The sequence below is a fragment of the Chenopodium quinoa genome, unplaced genomic scaffold (assembly GCF_001683475.1).
Source record: "Chenopodium quinoa cultivar QQ74 unplaced genomic scaffold, ASM168347v1, whole genome shotgun sequence".
Taxonomy (NCBI): Eukaryota; Viridiplantae; Streptophyta; class Magnoliopsida; order Caryophyllales; family Amaranthaceae; genus Chenopodium; species Chenopodium quinoa.
The window spans coordinates 914535-928191 of record NW_018742720.1 but is presented as its reverse complement, the minus strand read 5'-3'; the positions used below and the strand labels follow the sequence as shown (position 1 = coordinate 928191).

Sequence of the window (13657 nt, the reverse complement as noted above, 5' to 3'; positions counted from 1 at the left end):
CACGCCTCGAAGTTTTCCGTTCTAATTTGTTTGCTATTTTTGTGACCCTTGTTTACACTCAAATTCCCCAACATAACTTCTCAACCCAATCCAAATAATAGCTTTTAGGTCTATCTTTTGTTTAGTTGTCTCTCAACCATTACTATGAAGGCATAAAGCGCATAAGGGTAAATTAAAAGCGTAACTAATTAATGCTATGTAGAGTCTTCAATTTGTGAGTTTTAGAGTGGAAATATTCTCCCACATGGAAAGATTAAGATTTGTTGGATGTTTTTATTAACTTGAGTGTGCTATGTATAATTGATTAGGGCCTATTTGTTTGGGCTTTGGTTATGGCTTTATAAGTTGATGATTAGTAGTGTTTTTAAAGTTAGATTTCTTTTTACAAAATTTTCGTATTTTTATTAACAATTTGGGCATAATCTTGAGTAAATATCTAACTCAATCTAATTCAATTCAAATGATAACTATTGGGTCTACCTTTTGGTTATTCGTCTTCCTACCACCACTATATTCATAAAAGCGCATTAGAGAGAGATAAAGTGGGTGTGAGATTGTGATACAAGCCAAAACTTTGAGTTCTCCTCATCTTCACACATCAATCTATCTCTAGTCGAGATCGTGTTGTATTATTATAACCTCCGAACAAGTCAAATTATTTCTTCTTCTTTGTTTCATCCAATGCATATTCCACGTTTTGTTGCAACTATAGTAGGACTAATCTTCTCAAGAGCCATGTCGTGGTGTCTAAATGGACATTGCATTGAAATAAAAAAAAAAAAAATATTATATCGGGCCTAATTTTGCTAACACAATCTTGTTTCTAGAAGTGGTACTCACGAGTCTACATTGTGATGCATTATTCTTTTGATCTTGTTATTTTTTTCTTCGTTGTATCATCCAACATGTATTCAAAGTCCTGTAGCTATTATGGGTGGAGCGATATCCTCATGAGTCATGGCTTAATGGCAGCAATAGCAGCATAATAGGCGGTCTCTTTGATTCTTTTTTTTTTTTAAAAACAATTTTTTTTTTGCCCATGCACATGAATAGATCCGCCCCTGTGTCTAAGTGGACATTGCCTTGAGATCAATATACGTTAGATATATCGAGTCTAAGTATATGTATAACCATGCTTTATGAAAGTGGTACTCATGAAATCACGAGTCATAAGCTAGTGTTTTATGAACTATTGTTTTCGTAATCGTACCATGAGATTAAATCCCTACTACACATTGTATAAAATGTGAAATACCTTTGCTCGTCCTATTGAATTTACAAGGGGCAAATTAGGAACGAAATAAAAAAAACAAAAAAGGAAAAAACAAAAGGAAATTCATTTCGCAACTATTTTCGAAGCTACGAAAATCAACTCGAAAGTGAGAAACATTCACCATCATCTTCTTCTTCAAGTGAAATCTTCTGCAACAATCAATTTCATCCGCCATTGAAGAGAGAGAAACAAAGCTCTAAGCTAAGAGAGAAAGTGTGATGGCAAGTACTGGAAGAGAAGCAAGACGACGTCGTATTTTACAAGGAGGACAAGATCGTCTAGCTCTTATCACAGGTCGTAAACCTAGTCTTTCATCTGATGCCAACGATTCCGATTCATCCCAACTGTATGTTCCTCAACAACAGTATCATCAAGATCTCAAATCAGTTCTTCCTTCTGATCAACCTTCAGGTAGTTTCGTCTTAATTTACTGAGATTTTTTTATTCGTCTTATATTCGATTATTGTCGGAAATCCAATTGATTATGTTATCCAATTTTGTTTTGCTAAGATGATTTAGGGTTTTGAATATTGTATTTATTTGCAATTGAAATGTAGCATTGATGAACTTGTTGGATATTTTAGGCGTGAATGAGAAATTGAACTAGACTTGGAATTTTTTTAGTTGTTTTTTAGGGATTCGAAGTTTTAATTTTTAAATTGACGGTCGGATTTGCATGATGGGGAATAAATAGGGAGTTTTTATTGGGATTTTATTAGATTATTAGAATTTTTACAGTTCAAATTTGAGCTAGTAGGGAAATGTTCATAAAAATTGGTCTAATTATGGATTTTGAAGCAAGGAGAAACAGAAGAAAAAGTCGTAAAAAGTCAATTAAAGATGAGAGTTTTGTGGATTCTGATTTTAAGCTAGTGGGCACTGGGCACCTTTAGAAGAATAGGGATAGTGGTTTGGGAACTGTTGTACGGCTTTGGAGAATAAAAAGATGAAGACATGGAGCTTTTATTGGTATTGTCTCTTGAACGCCATTGGACGAAGGGTAATCTATTTGGATTGGATGAAAGATGATTTCTTCCATTTCTGTTATTTTGTGGACCAAAAAATATAGAGGGTATTCATAGTATTTTCTAGCAAATGGTAAGGTTTTGGAAAGGGTGATAGATTTACATGAGACTATGAGAGTATGTGTTTCAGGGTTTATGACATTAGTCCAAGGTGGGGACTGGGGGACGTAAGGATGAAATCGTTATTTTTTTTTAAAGATTGTTACCAGATCATTGAGTGCACATAAGAGGTCAGTGGCTAAAAAATGTAATGTGGTGTTGAAGTGTTGTTAATGTATTGTTTGAGCTCATTTATGTGGCTCTTTTGTTGTGATTAGTCTTCATAAGAGGCAGGAAAAATAATACTGCATATAGTTTTGTTAGTGGATGAGATTTGTGGATTTGGGGAACTATATGTTTTAATCTCAAATGCTTGAATTTAGATGTAATTTTAATGATTGTATGATTTTGAAATGCAAAAGTTGAGCTCATTTACTAGGAATTTAGATCCTATTTGGCAATTTGTGGGTAGTGGCTAGCTGGTAGTTCATTCCATTAGCTGGTAGTTGATGGATTGAGATGTACTCTGAATGGATGTATGGGTTTGAAATGCAAAAATTGAGCTCAAATTAGTTGGCCCTATTTACTTTGGGAATTTGGATCCTCTTTGGCAATTTGTAGGTAGTGGCTAGCTGATAGTTCATTTCATTAGCTTTCAGTTAATTCCTTTAGCCAATTTGATGAGCTGATTTGTTTATAAAGATGTTTGGTGAATGTGAATTGATAGCATATATTATGTAGCTGTTATAGCTGCTTGAGTGTATAATCTGAGATGTAAAAACATTGACATGATTCATTGTTCATTGTTCTTCAGTCAATAAGTTTTGACAAAGTTAGCTGTACTTTTGTTTTTAATAATTTACAGCCCCCTTAATATAATCTTCTTGTGTTAAAAAAGAAAAGAAGGATGTCCTGCAATTAGCTAAACTACCAAATGATAGTATTAGTGGACTGACATTTTACCGCAATCCTGAAAACTTTGGCTGACCCGTCTTTATCAAAATAGGGCCTATATATTTCAGATCTTAAGGGTTCTTTTTCTTTGTTGTTTTTGCACATGTAATTGGATTATGCCGACATCTTCATTAGCATTTTGTTGATGCACACAGCTGCATGGATCAGTACCATGATTGCAGAGTTTATTAGCTGTTCTCCCTTTACACATGTGTTATTACTTCACTAGTTCATCACTCAGGCACTCACCGACTTTTCTTGATTAGATTTAATTCGGGGGTATGTTTGTAGCCTCCTCTTATAAGGCTAAGTCCTTTATGTATCATGTGTGATAACTTCTCACTACTCAGGCACTCACTGACTTTTGCCTGTCTGTATCAACAATGCAAAGAACCATTTTTAAGTATGAAGCAGGAGGTATTTTTGATGTGGTAAACCGAGACAGATGAGAAAGCTGTACATAGATGCTTATTGTATTTTCAGGCTTGATGTTTGAACTAACACTAGTAATAGAATCTATTAAGCAAATCTTTTAGTTTTAGCAAAAAATTTGATAATGTATTATATGGCGAGCAATGATTGAAAAAATGAAATTGGTAAGAAATCCGGGTCCGTAGAGTCGAAGGGTTGTATGCTCTTGAGTTTTATGCTTGCATTTGCACCCTACTTGACTCATGGACTGCTAAATGGAGATCGCTTGTGTCAAACCAATAAATCCTAATCAACTCAAATCGGAATTTTTTGAAATGTTAAGAAGAAATCTCTTTTGTAATTCCTCCATACCCTATTACAATAGGAAACCAACCTAGAGTCCATGACATGATTTTCACCCAAAAGTTCTTTCAATTATTAATGATTATTATTATTAAAAATTTGTGTTACCAAAACATGTTTTGAGTATAGTATTAGTGATGTATTTTAGAAGTGATAATATCTCAAACTTGTTATAGGCCTTGTTTGGCAATTGGCTGTTGGCTGGTTGACTTGGCTTGTTTGACCAACTGGTATGTTTGGCTGTTTATAATGGCTTTTAAAATTGGCTGTTTATAAAAGTGTTTGGTAAATTAATTGTTGGTAGTTGGCTATTTATTAGATAATTTGTGGGCCAACAAGCCAAAAGCCAACAAAAAAGCTACTCAAAGCAGCTTTTTCATTTTGGCTTAAAAGCCAACTTTTTCACTGGCTAAAAAGCCAATTACCAAACATATTTTTTTGGCTGTTTGACCTCATAAAAAAGCCAAAAGCCAAAAGCTAACCAAAAAGCCACCTAAAAGCCATTTACCAAACATGTCCATATACTTATAAAGAATTAAAGATATACTACCTCCGTTTCTTTTTAGTTGACACGTATTCTTTTTTAGGAAGTTTTTTTTAGTTGACAGGTTTCCTTTTGGGGTAAATTTTTTACCTTGCATTTACAAGCTATCCCACTTGCTTTTTCATTCTCTCCCACTCTCTCTCCTCTCCTTAATATATGTGCCTAAATCAAACGCGTCAACTAAATAGAAACGGAGGAAGTATACAATAGTTTTTTGATAGTTTGACCTGGAAAGTCAGATTAAAAATCAGATTGGACTGTTATTGTATAATGGACTAATTGGTAAGATTGGTGAGTGGATGACAGGCTTGCAGATGGGTGGGGACAGAACAGGCTAAAAACAACACTCTTTAGGGTTAATCTTAGTCGGTATTTGTTCAGGATAGTGGTTGCAAAGTTGGCTGCCAAGTAACCAGGTCATTTTGATGCTGATATTTGTCAAGAAAACAGCAGCATTTGTGGTTGTTGCGGAATGTTACTAAAGTGGTATGAAATGGTTAGCTACTTGCTGTCACTGTGGTGTGGGTCATTGGGATATGGTAATTCTCTCTCTTTCTGGGGGTGATGGGGTGTGTGGACTTTTATAGTTTCATTTGAAAATAAATCCCTAGCCAATGACAAGATTATCTTTAATGATCCTTTGGGGTTCAATTTCTTTGGAATGCAGCACACTTTTTTGTTGTCTCTAATTATTGATTTGAGTGGAATGACTATTGAGCTCTGAAAGGAACCTACCTTTAGATTGATGCTTTTCTGGAAAAGGAAAAATACTTCTCCAATAATCTCTCTGACCTCTCTCGAATATGGGATCAAAGGGTGTGAGTGCGTGGTTGAATGTTTGCAAAAAGAAGTGGACCTTATATTTGCAATGATGTCTATGGGAAAGAAGTTAAGATTATTCTCTTGTGGAGGTCGAATTTGAGCTGATCAACCTTCTTGATTTATTTTAAGCCACCATAAAAGGCAATTGTATGTCTATAAGTTTGCAAGATTCAAGGGGTGTAACGCGTAAGCTGATTGTTTCCGTGTCGCTTATCTTGAATCTTTAACAGTGGTCTGTGTGTGTTTATAGTACCATTGTATTTACAATAGGAGAAGCAAGAGTTCTGTCTCAACCCCACAGCTCCTTATGAGTTATGACAACTGTAGATGTTTGCTGTTTTGATTGTTGTTTGGCCTTTTCAATTTTGTTGTGTTGGTGACCTTTATAGTGTATGTTTGACTTGTTGAAGAAGTAGGAGCAGAAGAAGGCCAAATCTAATCATGTTACTGTATCCATTCAGAGCAATATGAAGGCTTGTGAAAACATTAGTGCACAGCTGCACATATTATTCATTTAATATTCTGGTTTAGGCTGAATATAGTGTGATACTGTTATATATATTTAAAATGGACCTGAGAAAGCATAATGATGTCTGTGGCGTGTGGTGCCTAGTAACTTTCAAAGTCCTTGTGTTGCCAATATTAGTATCAAGTAGTCCTATGACTAGCATTGCTTGATAAGTAAAAACTAATTGACTTTGTGGTTACTGTTTTTGGTGCTCCTTCTATTCACTGAAGCTTCTATGATGTTGAATGTTCCAAGGTTCTCTTAATATTAGATAATTTGTCTGCTTTGAGCATTTGGTTATTATGTTTTTCTTTATGGATTAAAGTTCTCATTAACGGGTTGCTCATTGATTGGTTTTGCAGTCTCTCGAACTGAGGAAGACAAACCCTCATGCTTTATGCATGATCAATCTTCAAACATCAATCAGGATGATGCATTAGGTGGTCGAAGCAAAGAAGAACCCTTGTTAAGAAAATCTGAGCCAGTAACTGAACCCCTAAGAGCAACCGCATCAGAAGATAGCAGCAAAAGAGAAGCTTCTTCCGGAGTTCAGAAATTTATTGATGCAGCACTAGGGGTCGCTCAACAGATCCCCATTAGTAATGTAACATCACAGCAAGTAAGTGCGGCTGTAGCAGAGACTGAGCATGATAGATTGTTGTGTTCTCTAACAATAGCAATCTTAGTTGTCCTGTCATCCGCTGGATTTCCAATAGTGGGCAGCAAGGTATTTAGGGGTATCTTGTTATTTCGACCACTCTTTCTCGTTTTGATAACCAATATAACACTTATCGTCCGGAGACTACTACCTGATAATCGGAAGAATGTGTTACGAGGTGATAAAGATAGAACATCACTTTTAGGTGATGGGTATGCTTGGGCTGAAGATGCTGGGAGGGCGTTAGAGCTGGGATTGACGCTAAAGAACCTCTCGGGTTCACTATTCATGGATTGCAGTGTATATGCTACGATTGTTGTATTTGGCCTTTCTCTGTTTGGCTGAAAGCCACATCTCTAGTTTTTCTAGGCTAAAAAATTTCTCCAACTGTAACGTACTCAACTTTAGTCATGTTATGCAATTTTCTACTTTAGTAACTTTCGTTGCAAATTTCATGTATGCGCTATAGTTTTTTGCAGCTTTAGATTAAAGTTTTGCAACTGAGAGTTGTACACAGCATCTCATCGGCTGAAAAACCACATCTTTAGGTTTTGTAGGAATTTTTTTGTCTATTGTAATAATTATTATATCATAATGTTAAATTGTTCCTCATTATCTCAAGAGCCCGGCTAATTGTCTAACAGTAAATGGTTTGGTAACTAACATGGTTGCAGTGTCAATTGCATGTGCCCTTAATCATAGTCCAAATACAATGTTCTTGCCTCTTTTAGTCACCTTACTAGCAATGATCTTACACAATCGTTACGAGTAGTACCTTGTTTCGGTGTATTTTAAATTTGACAAGAGCTGTGAATTGAATGTGCTTGTGTATTACCTAAGAATCATCAGTCCTTGTGGTACTATATAGTATCTTGATTCATAGTAACTGCATGAAGATCAATTAAAAGTCCCAAAAAATCTGAGTCACATGCCCAAATCACTCAACCCTAGCAAGTGGTTACAAATTCTGTTGAGCAAATATTGTAGTGGGGTTTCCATGAATGAATCAGTCAACCCCTTCAGTTACAGGGTTTTTATCCTCTACACACTAATTACTCAACTTACAAACTTGATCAACCACTCGTAACCACACGATCGAGCTCGCTCTCGATCAAACCTCTACAATGTTGACAGGTAATGGACTCTAAAACAGATATGGTATGGATGCAGCACAGCAGAACAGCACCAACTTACCCCAGAAAGAAAATAAAAAAATAATAAAAAATAAAAAATAAAAAAACTGAATGAACAATTCTGTGGGGCGGCTTTCAATCAAATAGTTAGTAAAGGTACTTGGGATAGTACCCTTTTGAAGAAGTAATAGTATCCACTCCTATTTTGGTAAATTCTTTCAATCTTCCTCTTGTCCTATAAATATAGGGTACCCTCTCTTTCAAGGGCTACACAATTCCATCTTTCCATCTCTCTTCTCTCACAATTTTACATTTTTTTTTTTGAACTTTTTTTTTTGACATCCCCCTCTCTAAGTAATTATATAATAAAATAATCGGTTGATAAATAAAAGCACCTATTCTTGTAGTGTACAGTCGTAGTCGTACTCGTAAATTAATGGTAATTAATTAAGCACATATATATGATGGGTTGTAGGGTAAGAAGGGGGTAAAAGAGTGGGAGCAAATTAAAAAGTGGTGGGGGAAGTTGTTGACAGAAGATAGAGAGCACAGAGGATGAAGTGCATTGGGATATTTGGATTTGGGGTACTACTTAAAGCTTAGCTTGCTATCATTATTATTATTACTGCTATTGCACTTCACTTTCCTTCGTGCTCTCTGTGCTTCTGTCATCATCAGTTCCTGCCTCTCTTCTAGCTTTCTCTCTCTTCCCTCTAAATTGCTCTTTGTTTCCTACTATTACTATTAAATTTTATCATTTTTGTTGATGTGATGATGATATTCTTATAGGCTTGTCCGTTATCAGTCCTTTCGAGTTATCGATTAGAAGCTAAGGATTGTTTGTTGTCGGTTTTCAAAATAAAATATGATTAGTGTCGCATATAACTGTTTTACATATGATATGACTATGTATGAGTTTGGAAGTTGCCCCACTTATATGACCTTAACTAAACGGCTTACAATGCTCTATATATGCAGTTTCGTTTGATAAGTGTTCAAAATAAGATTGAGCTTTATTATATTTCCCTCTTTTGACATTTTTCCTTTGGTACAACGTAAATATTTCTTAATCATAAAAAGCATATGAGCGAAGGTAGGATTCTAAATTTGATTGTTTTCGTCGTCGTTGTTGATCGTTAGTTGTTGCAATGCTGCTGCATAATTACATTTTTGTTGCTCATACTAACATGTAGGGGTGGGACTTTGGTTTGGCGGTTCGGTTGGACCTCGGTGTGAGTCGGTTTCGGTTTGGAGCGGTTCGGGTTGAAACGATTTGATTTAGCTGACGGGTCGGTTCAGTTCGGTTTCGGTTAGTCACGGGTCGGTTCGGTTTCGGTTGATTTCTTTACGGTTTAAATTCGGTTTGGGTCATAAGCGGGTCGGTTTATAAACAATTCAGATCACCCCGGTTCAGTTTGAAACGGATCGGTTTAGGGGGCGGGTTTACCCAGGTTGATGACGGTTCGGTTTACAAACAGTTTGGATCATGCCGGTTTGGTTTGAAACGGGTCGGTTTAGGGGCGGGTTTACCCTGGTCACTGTTGGTTCGGTTTATAAACGGTACGGATCATGTCGGTTCGGTTTGAAATGGGCCGGTTTAGGGGCGGGTTTACCCAGTCCAATGTCGGTTCGGTTTATAAACGGTTCGGATCATGCCGGTTCGGTTTATAAGCGGTTTGGGTCATGAATTCATGAATCATGATTGTTTTAAAGATCGCGTCATGACCATGATTTAATGAGTTGATACTTAGAATACAATAAATCGATAATTAAGGAAGTACAAGTACTCAATTAGATCGATCAACAAATGTTTTAAATTTTTAAGTTTTAACATATATGTTTATCGATTATACGTACATAGTTACATAGTTACATACTTAATTACTTACATACCAATGATTCAATGAGGCAATGAGCCAATGATACTATGATACCAATCGTACATTCATACCATACTACCATATGATATACATAATACATATACATTAACAATATCGTATTGAATCAATTTCAATTTCCAAACATTTGCATATCTTATAATTTATAAGTTACACACTTACACGAGATTAAATGGATTATTTATTTAGTTTGATACTTTATTTAGATTACTAACTCAAACAACTTGATAAGTTAAATGGACGAAATGACATAATGACTAAAGTAGTGATGAAATCATTATGCAATACTAATGTACAATTAGTCAAATAATCAACGGTTAGATTGAATGCCCATGAAAAACAACAGTTAGATTTCATTACTTTATTAGTTACTACTCATTACTTTATTAGTTATTACTTATTACTTTATTAGACTTATTCTTATACTCTTATTACTTATTAAGTTATTAGTTTATTACATTTAAAGTCACAGACTCATAGATATATTCATATATATAGTTATACATAGAGATGTTAGATATTGATGTACATTAAGTCATTAGCTATGTCATATTGAATTCATTCAATTTTGTTTCATTTGTGTTTCTTACAATTTATAAGTATATACATAATACATATACATTAACAATATGTCAATATCGTATTGAATCAATTTCAATTTCCAAACATTTGCATTTCTTATAATTTATAAGTTACACACTTACACGAGATTAAATGAATTATTTATTTAGTTTGGTACTTTGTTTAGATTACTAATTCAAACAACTTGATAAGTTAAATGGACGAAATGACGAAATCACTAAAGTGGTGATGAAATCATTATGCAAGAGCAATACTAATGTACAGATAGTCAAATAGTCAAATGGTCAAATATACAACGGTTAGATTGAATGTCCATGAAAAACAACAGTTAGATTTCATTACTTTATTAGCTACTACTTATTACTTATTACTTATTACTTATTACTTTATTAGTCTTATACTCTTATTAGTTATTAGTTTATTACTTATTAAGTTATTATTTTATTATATTTAAAGTCACAGACTCACTGATATATTCATATATATAGTTATACACTTATACATAGAGATGTTAGATATTGATGTACATTAACGTCATTAAGTCATTAATTATGTCATATTGAATTAATTTCAATTTTGTTTCATTTGTGTTTCTTACAATTTATAAGTAATATTGTAATATTAATAATAATAATAATAATAATGATGATGATAATAATATTAATAATAATAATAATACTTATAAAAAGAATATTAACATAAAATTATACTAACATTCTAACAATAATAATAATAATAATAACAATAATAATACTACTAATAATAATAATAATAATAATAATAATAATAATAATAATAATAATAATAATAATAATTATAGTAACCTCAAAATAATAAAATAATTAATAATAGTTTTCAAAAAAAAATAAAAATAAAAATAATATATTAATATATTTTAATAAAAAAAGGAAAAAGTCTCGAAAAAAAATAAGACCATTGATAAAGCTGGCATGTTGCATGAACATTCTGGTACCAGACCTTTATTACTTTATTACTACCAAAAAAAAAAAATGAACGGTGAGATGCTGAGATTAAAAATGTATGGTTAGATTAGGAGAAGAAGTAAAACCTAAAACTAAACCTAGAGAAAACTCACTAGCACACACGCCTCATTTGTCATTTCCTCATCTATCTGATATTCTCAAACATCTCTCTCTCTCCTAACCTCCTAACCCTAGCTATCTCCCTCTTCATCTGAATCTCTCAAGCTTTCTCAAATTCTCAGGTCTCACGCCTATGAAACTCTCATTTCCTCATCTGATATTTTCATTTAGTCTTAAAATTTTAGATTTTTTTTTGGAAGGTCTAATTCTTTTGTTCATTTATTCCGAATTGATTAATTTCTGTTTTTTTTTGTAGATCTGTCATATACTCATATTCTACTCACGGAAATATAAGGTATTTGTATTTTTCATTCTCATTCTAAGTTCCGATTTTTTTTTTGTTGAAAACTTCTAATTTCCTATTTTTTGTTCTAAGTTCTGTTTTTTCTGGTTTATTGTAGATCTTTTTTCTGGATATTCTCAAACTTCGAATTTTTCTGGTATTTTTCTGGTTTTTTATAAGTTCTATTTATTCTGGTTTATGAGTTTATCTGCCTTTTTTTTTTAATTTTAATTTTTTTTTTCTTTTTTTTTGTAGATCTTTCATATTCTCTACTCACGGACGATATAAGGTATTTGTATTTTTCATTCTCATTCTAAGTTCCTATTATTTTTTCTAAGTTCTGTTTTTTCATTTATTATTTTGTAAATTATAATTTCTGATTTTTTTTCTGAAAGTTCTAGTTCTTTTGTTCATTTTTTGTTTTGCAATGTATATTTTGTGATTTTTTTTTTGATACGTATTTTTTTTTTTTTTGTAGATTTGGTATTTGTATTATGGTTGTGTTATGTTGGTTGTTTTGCAATGTATAGTCGCTAGATCTTGATTTTCACAGGGAGGGGAATTGAATTATGGTTGTGTTGTGTTGTGTTGGTTGATTTGGTTGCAATTTTTATGCGATTAACGGGTTACGGTTTTGTCTGTGTGAACATAATTCATGTGATTAATTGGTTTGAAGGGGAGAAGGATTACTCTGGTTCACCTCAAATGAGTAGACACGTTTGTTTCACTTAGCTAGTGCAGCTTTCTAGTCTTTTAGAGAATTCTTATCGAAATATATTGACATTTCTGTTGAATAAGGAATTAGGGGGGTGGTAGAAGGACGAGGAGTATTTTGGCAGCTGTGAGCAGGATGCTAATGAAGAGTGGCCATAGTAATCAGTAAATGTTGTGATGTGTTGTTGAATGAGAATTAGTTTTGGCATTTACATTGATGCTAGCTGTTTTGAGAGTGGATTAATTTTATTTTATTTTTTGTTGTTGGTGTTGTTGTTGTTGAAGGAACAACTTCTGTTTTCTTAATTTGGTTCATTTTACTTATTGTAGCACTACAGATGTGCATTTGCATTGAGTTAACTTATTTTCTCTAATTAACTACAATATTTGTTTTCTCTTAGGTGCTTAATTGTATTATCTAGAAGCTACACAATTTCTTCAATAAGTCCCCATTCTGCTAATCTTATTCTGTTGTTTCTTATGCTTTCTGTTTTAATTTTTCTTGAATCATCGTTGCCCTTGTCATTTATGTTGAGACTTCAATGTATATGTACTTGCTGGCAGCATTTTTCAAGTTTTAAGTTAAAACAACCATTGCTCAGTGATGATACGATAAACGTAAATCTGAGAGCAATTTTGAAAAACAAAAATAAGTTCCTGCTGAGTCCCTTCTGCTTATATTATTCCTTGCTTCTGATAAGTTGCTGATCTGTTATTGCGTGTGCTGGTTCCTGCTTGTTGCTGCTATTTCCTCTGCTCTTGGGTGCTGTGCTGCTGCTTCAAGATTCTGCTTCAAGATTTTGCTCCCAAATCACTCACATTCTCACTCCTCCCTTCATCTTATCATGTATCATTTTTTGCAACCCTAAACTTGATGATATTTCAGTTGATAAATATGAAATCTAATCTGGGTAGTAGTGATAGTAGTTTCATTATGTATTGGTATATGTATTGTGAATTTTAATCAATGAAAATGATGACTTTTTTTAATTGCTTGTTGATATTACTCTAATTTTAATGCTATTTATCTGCTGGATTTGTGGTAATGTTATGAAATAATTGTGGCTACAGATTTGGGATGCCTCCGTATTTATTAAAATTCTTTTACTTAATATCTGGTTTAATTTAAGAAAAGCTAAAAAAATGTGTTTTATAAACATTTTAGTCCTCCCCTTTACAAAATACTTGTATAAGAAAGTTTTATAAAGTGATAATGTGAATGATTGTACGCCTTATTGACTAGTACAGTAATATTCTAATGCTTATGCCACTTGTGTAACGCAATCTCATACATCTCCAATCTTATGTTACCTTTGAGGCTTTGAGTGATATTGGATGATCATGAAT

General features: G+C 33.4%; 1 protein-coding gene and 1 long non-coding RNA gene across 2 annotated transcripts; both read left to right on the top strand.

The window, feature by feature from the left end:
• Positions 1-919: 919 nt before the first annotated feature.
• Positions 920-7116, top strand: LOC110723084. Its single transcript, XM_021902366.1, has 2 exons — positions 920-1684; positions 6302-7116. Exons 1-2 carry the CDS (start codon positions 1492-1494, stop codon positions 6940-6942), a joined length of 834 nt encoding a protein of 277 aa, XP_021758058.1. The 5' UTR covers positions 920-1491; the 3' UTR covers positions 6943-7116.
• Positions 7117-11084: 3968 nt separating this feature from the next.
• LOC110723083 lies at positions 11085-11963 on the top strand. The gene is made up of 3 exons (XR_002511665.1): positions 11085-11435; positions 11570-11608; positions 11715-11963. It is a non-coding gene; the product is annotated as an uncharacterized LOC110723083 (long non-coding RNA).
• The last annotated feature ends 1694 nt before the right edge of the window (positions 11964-13657 follow it).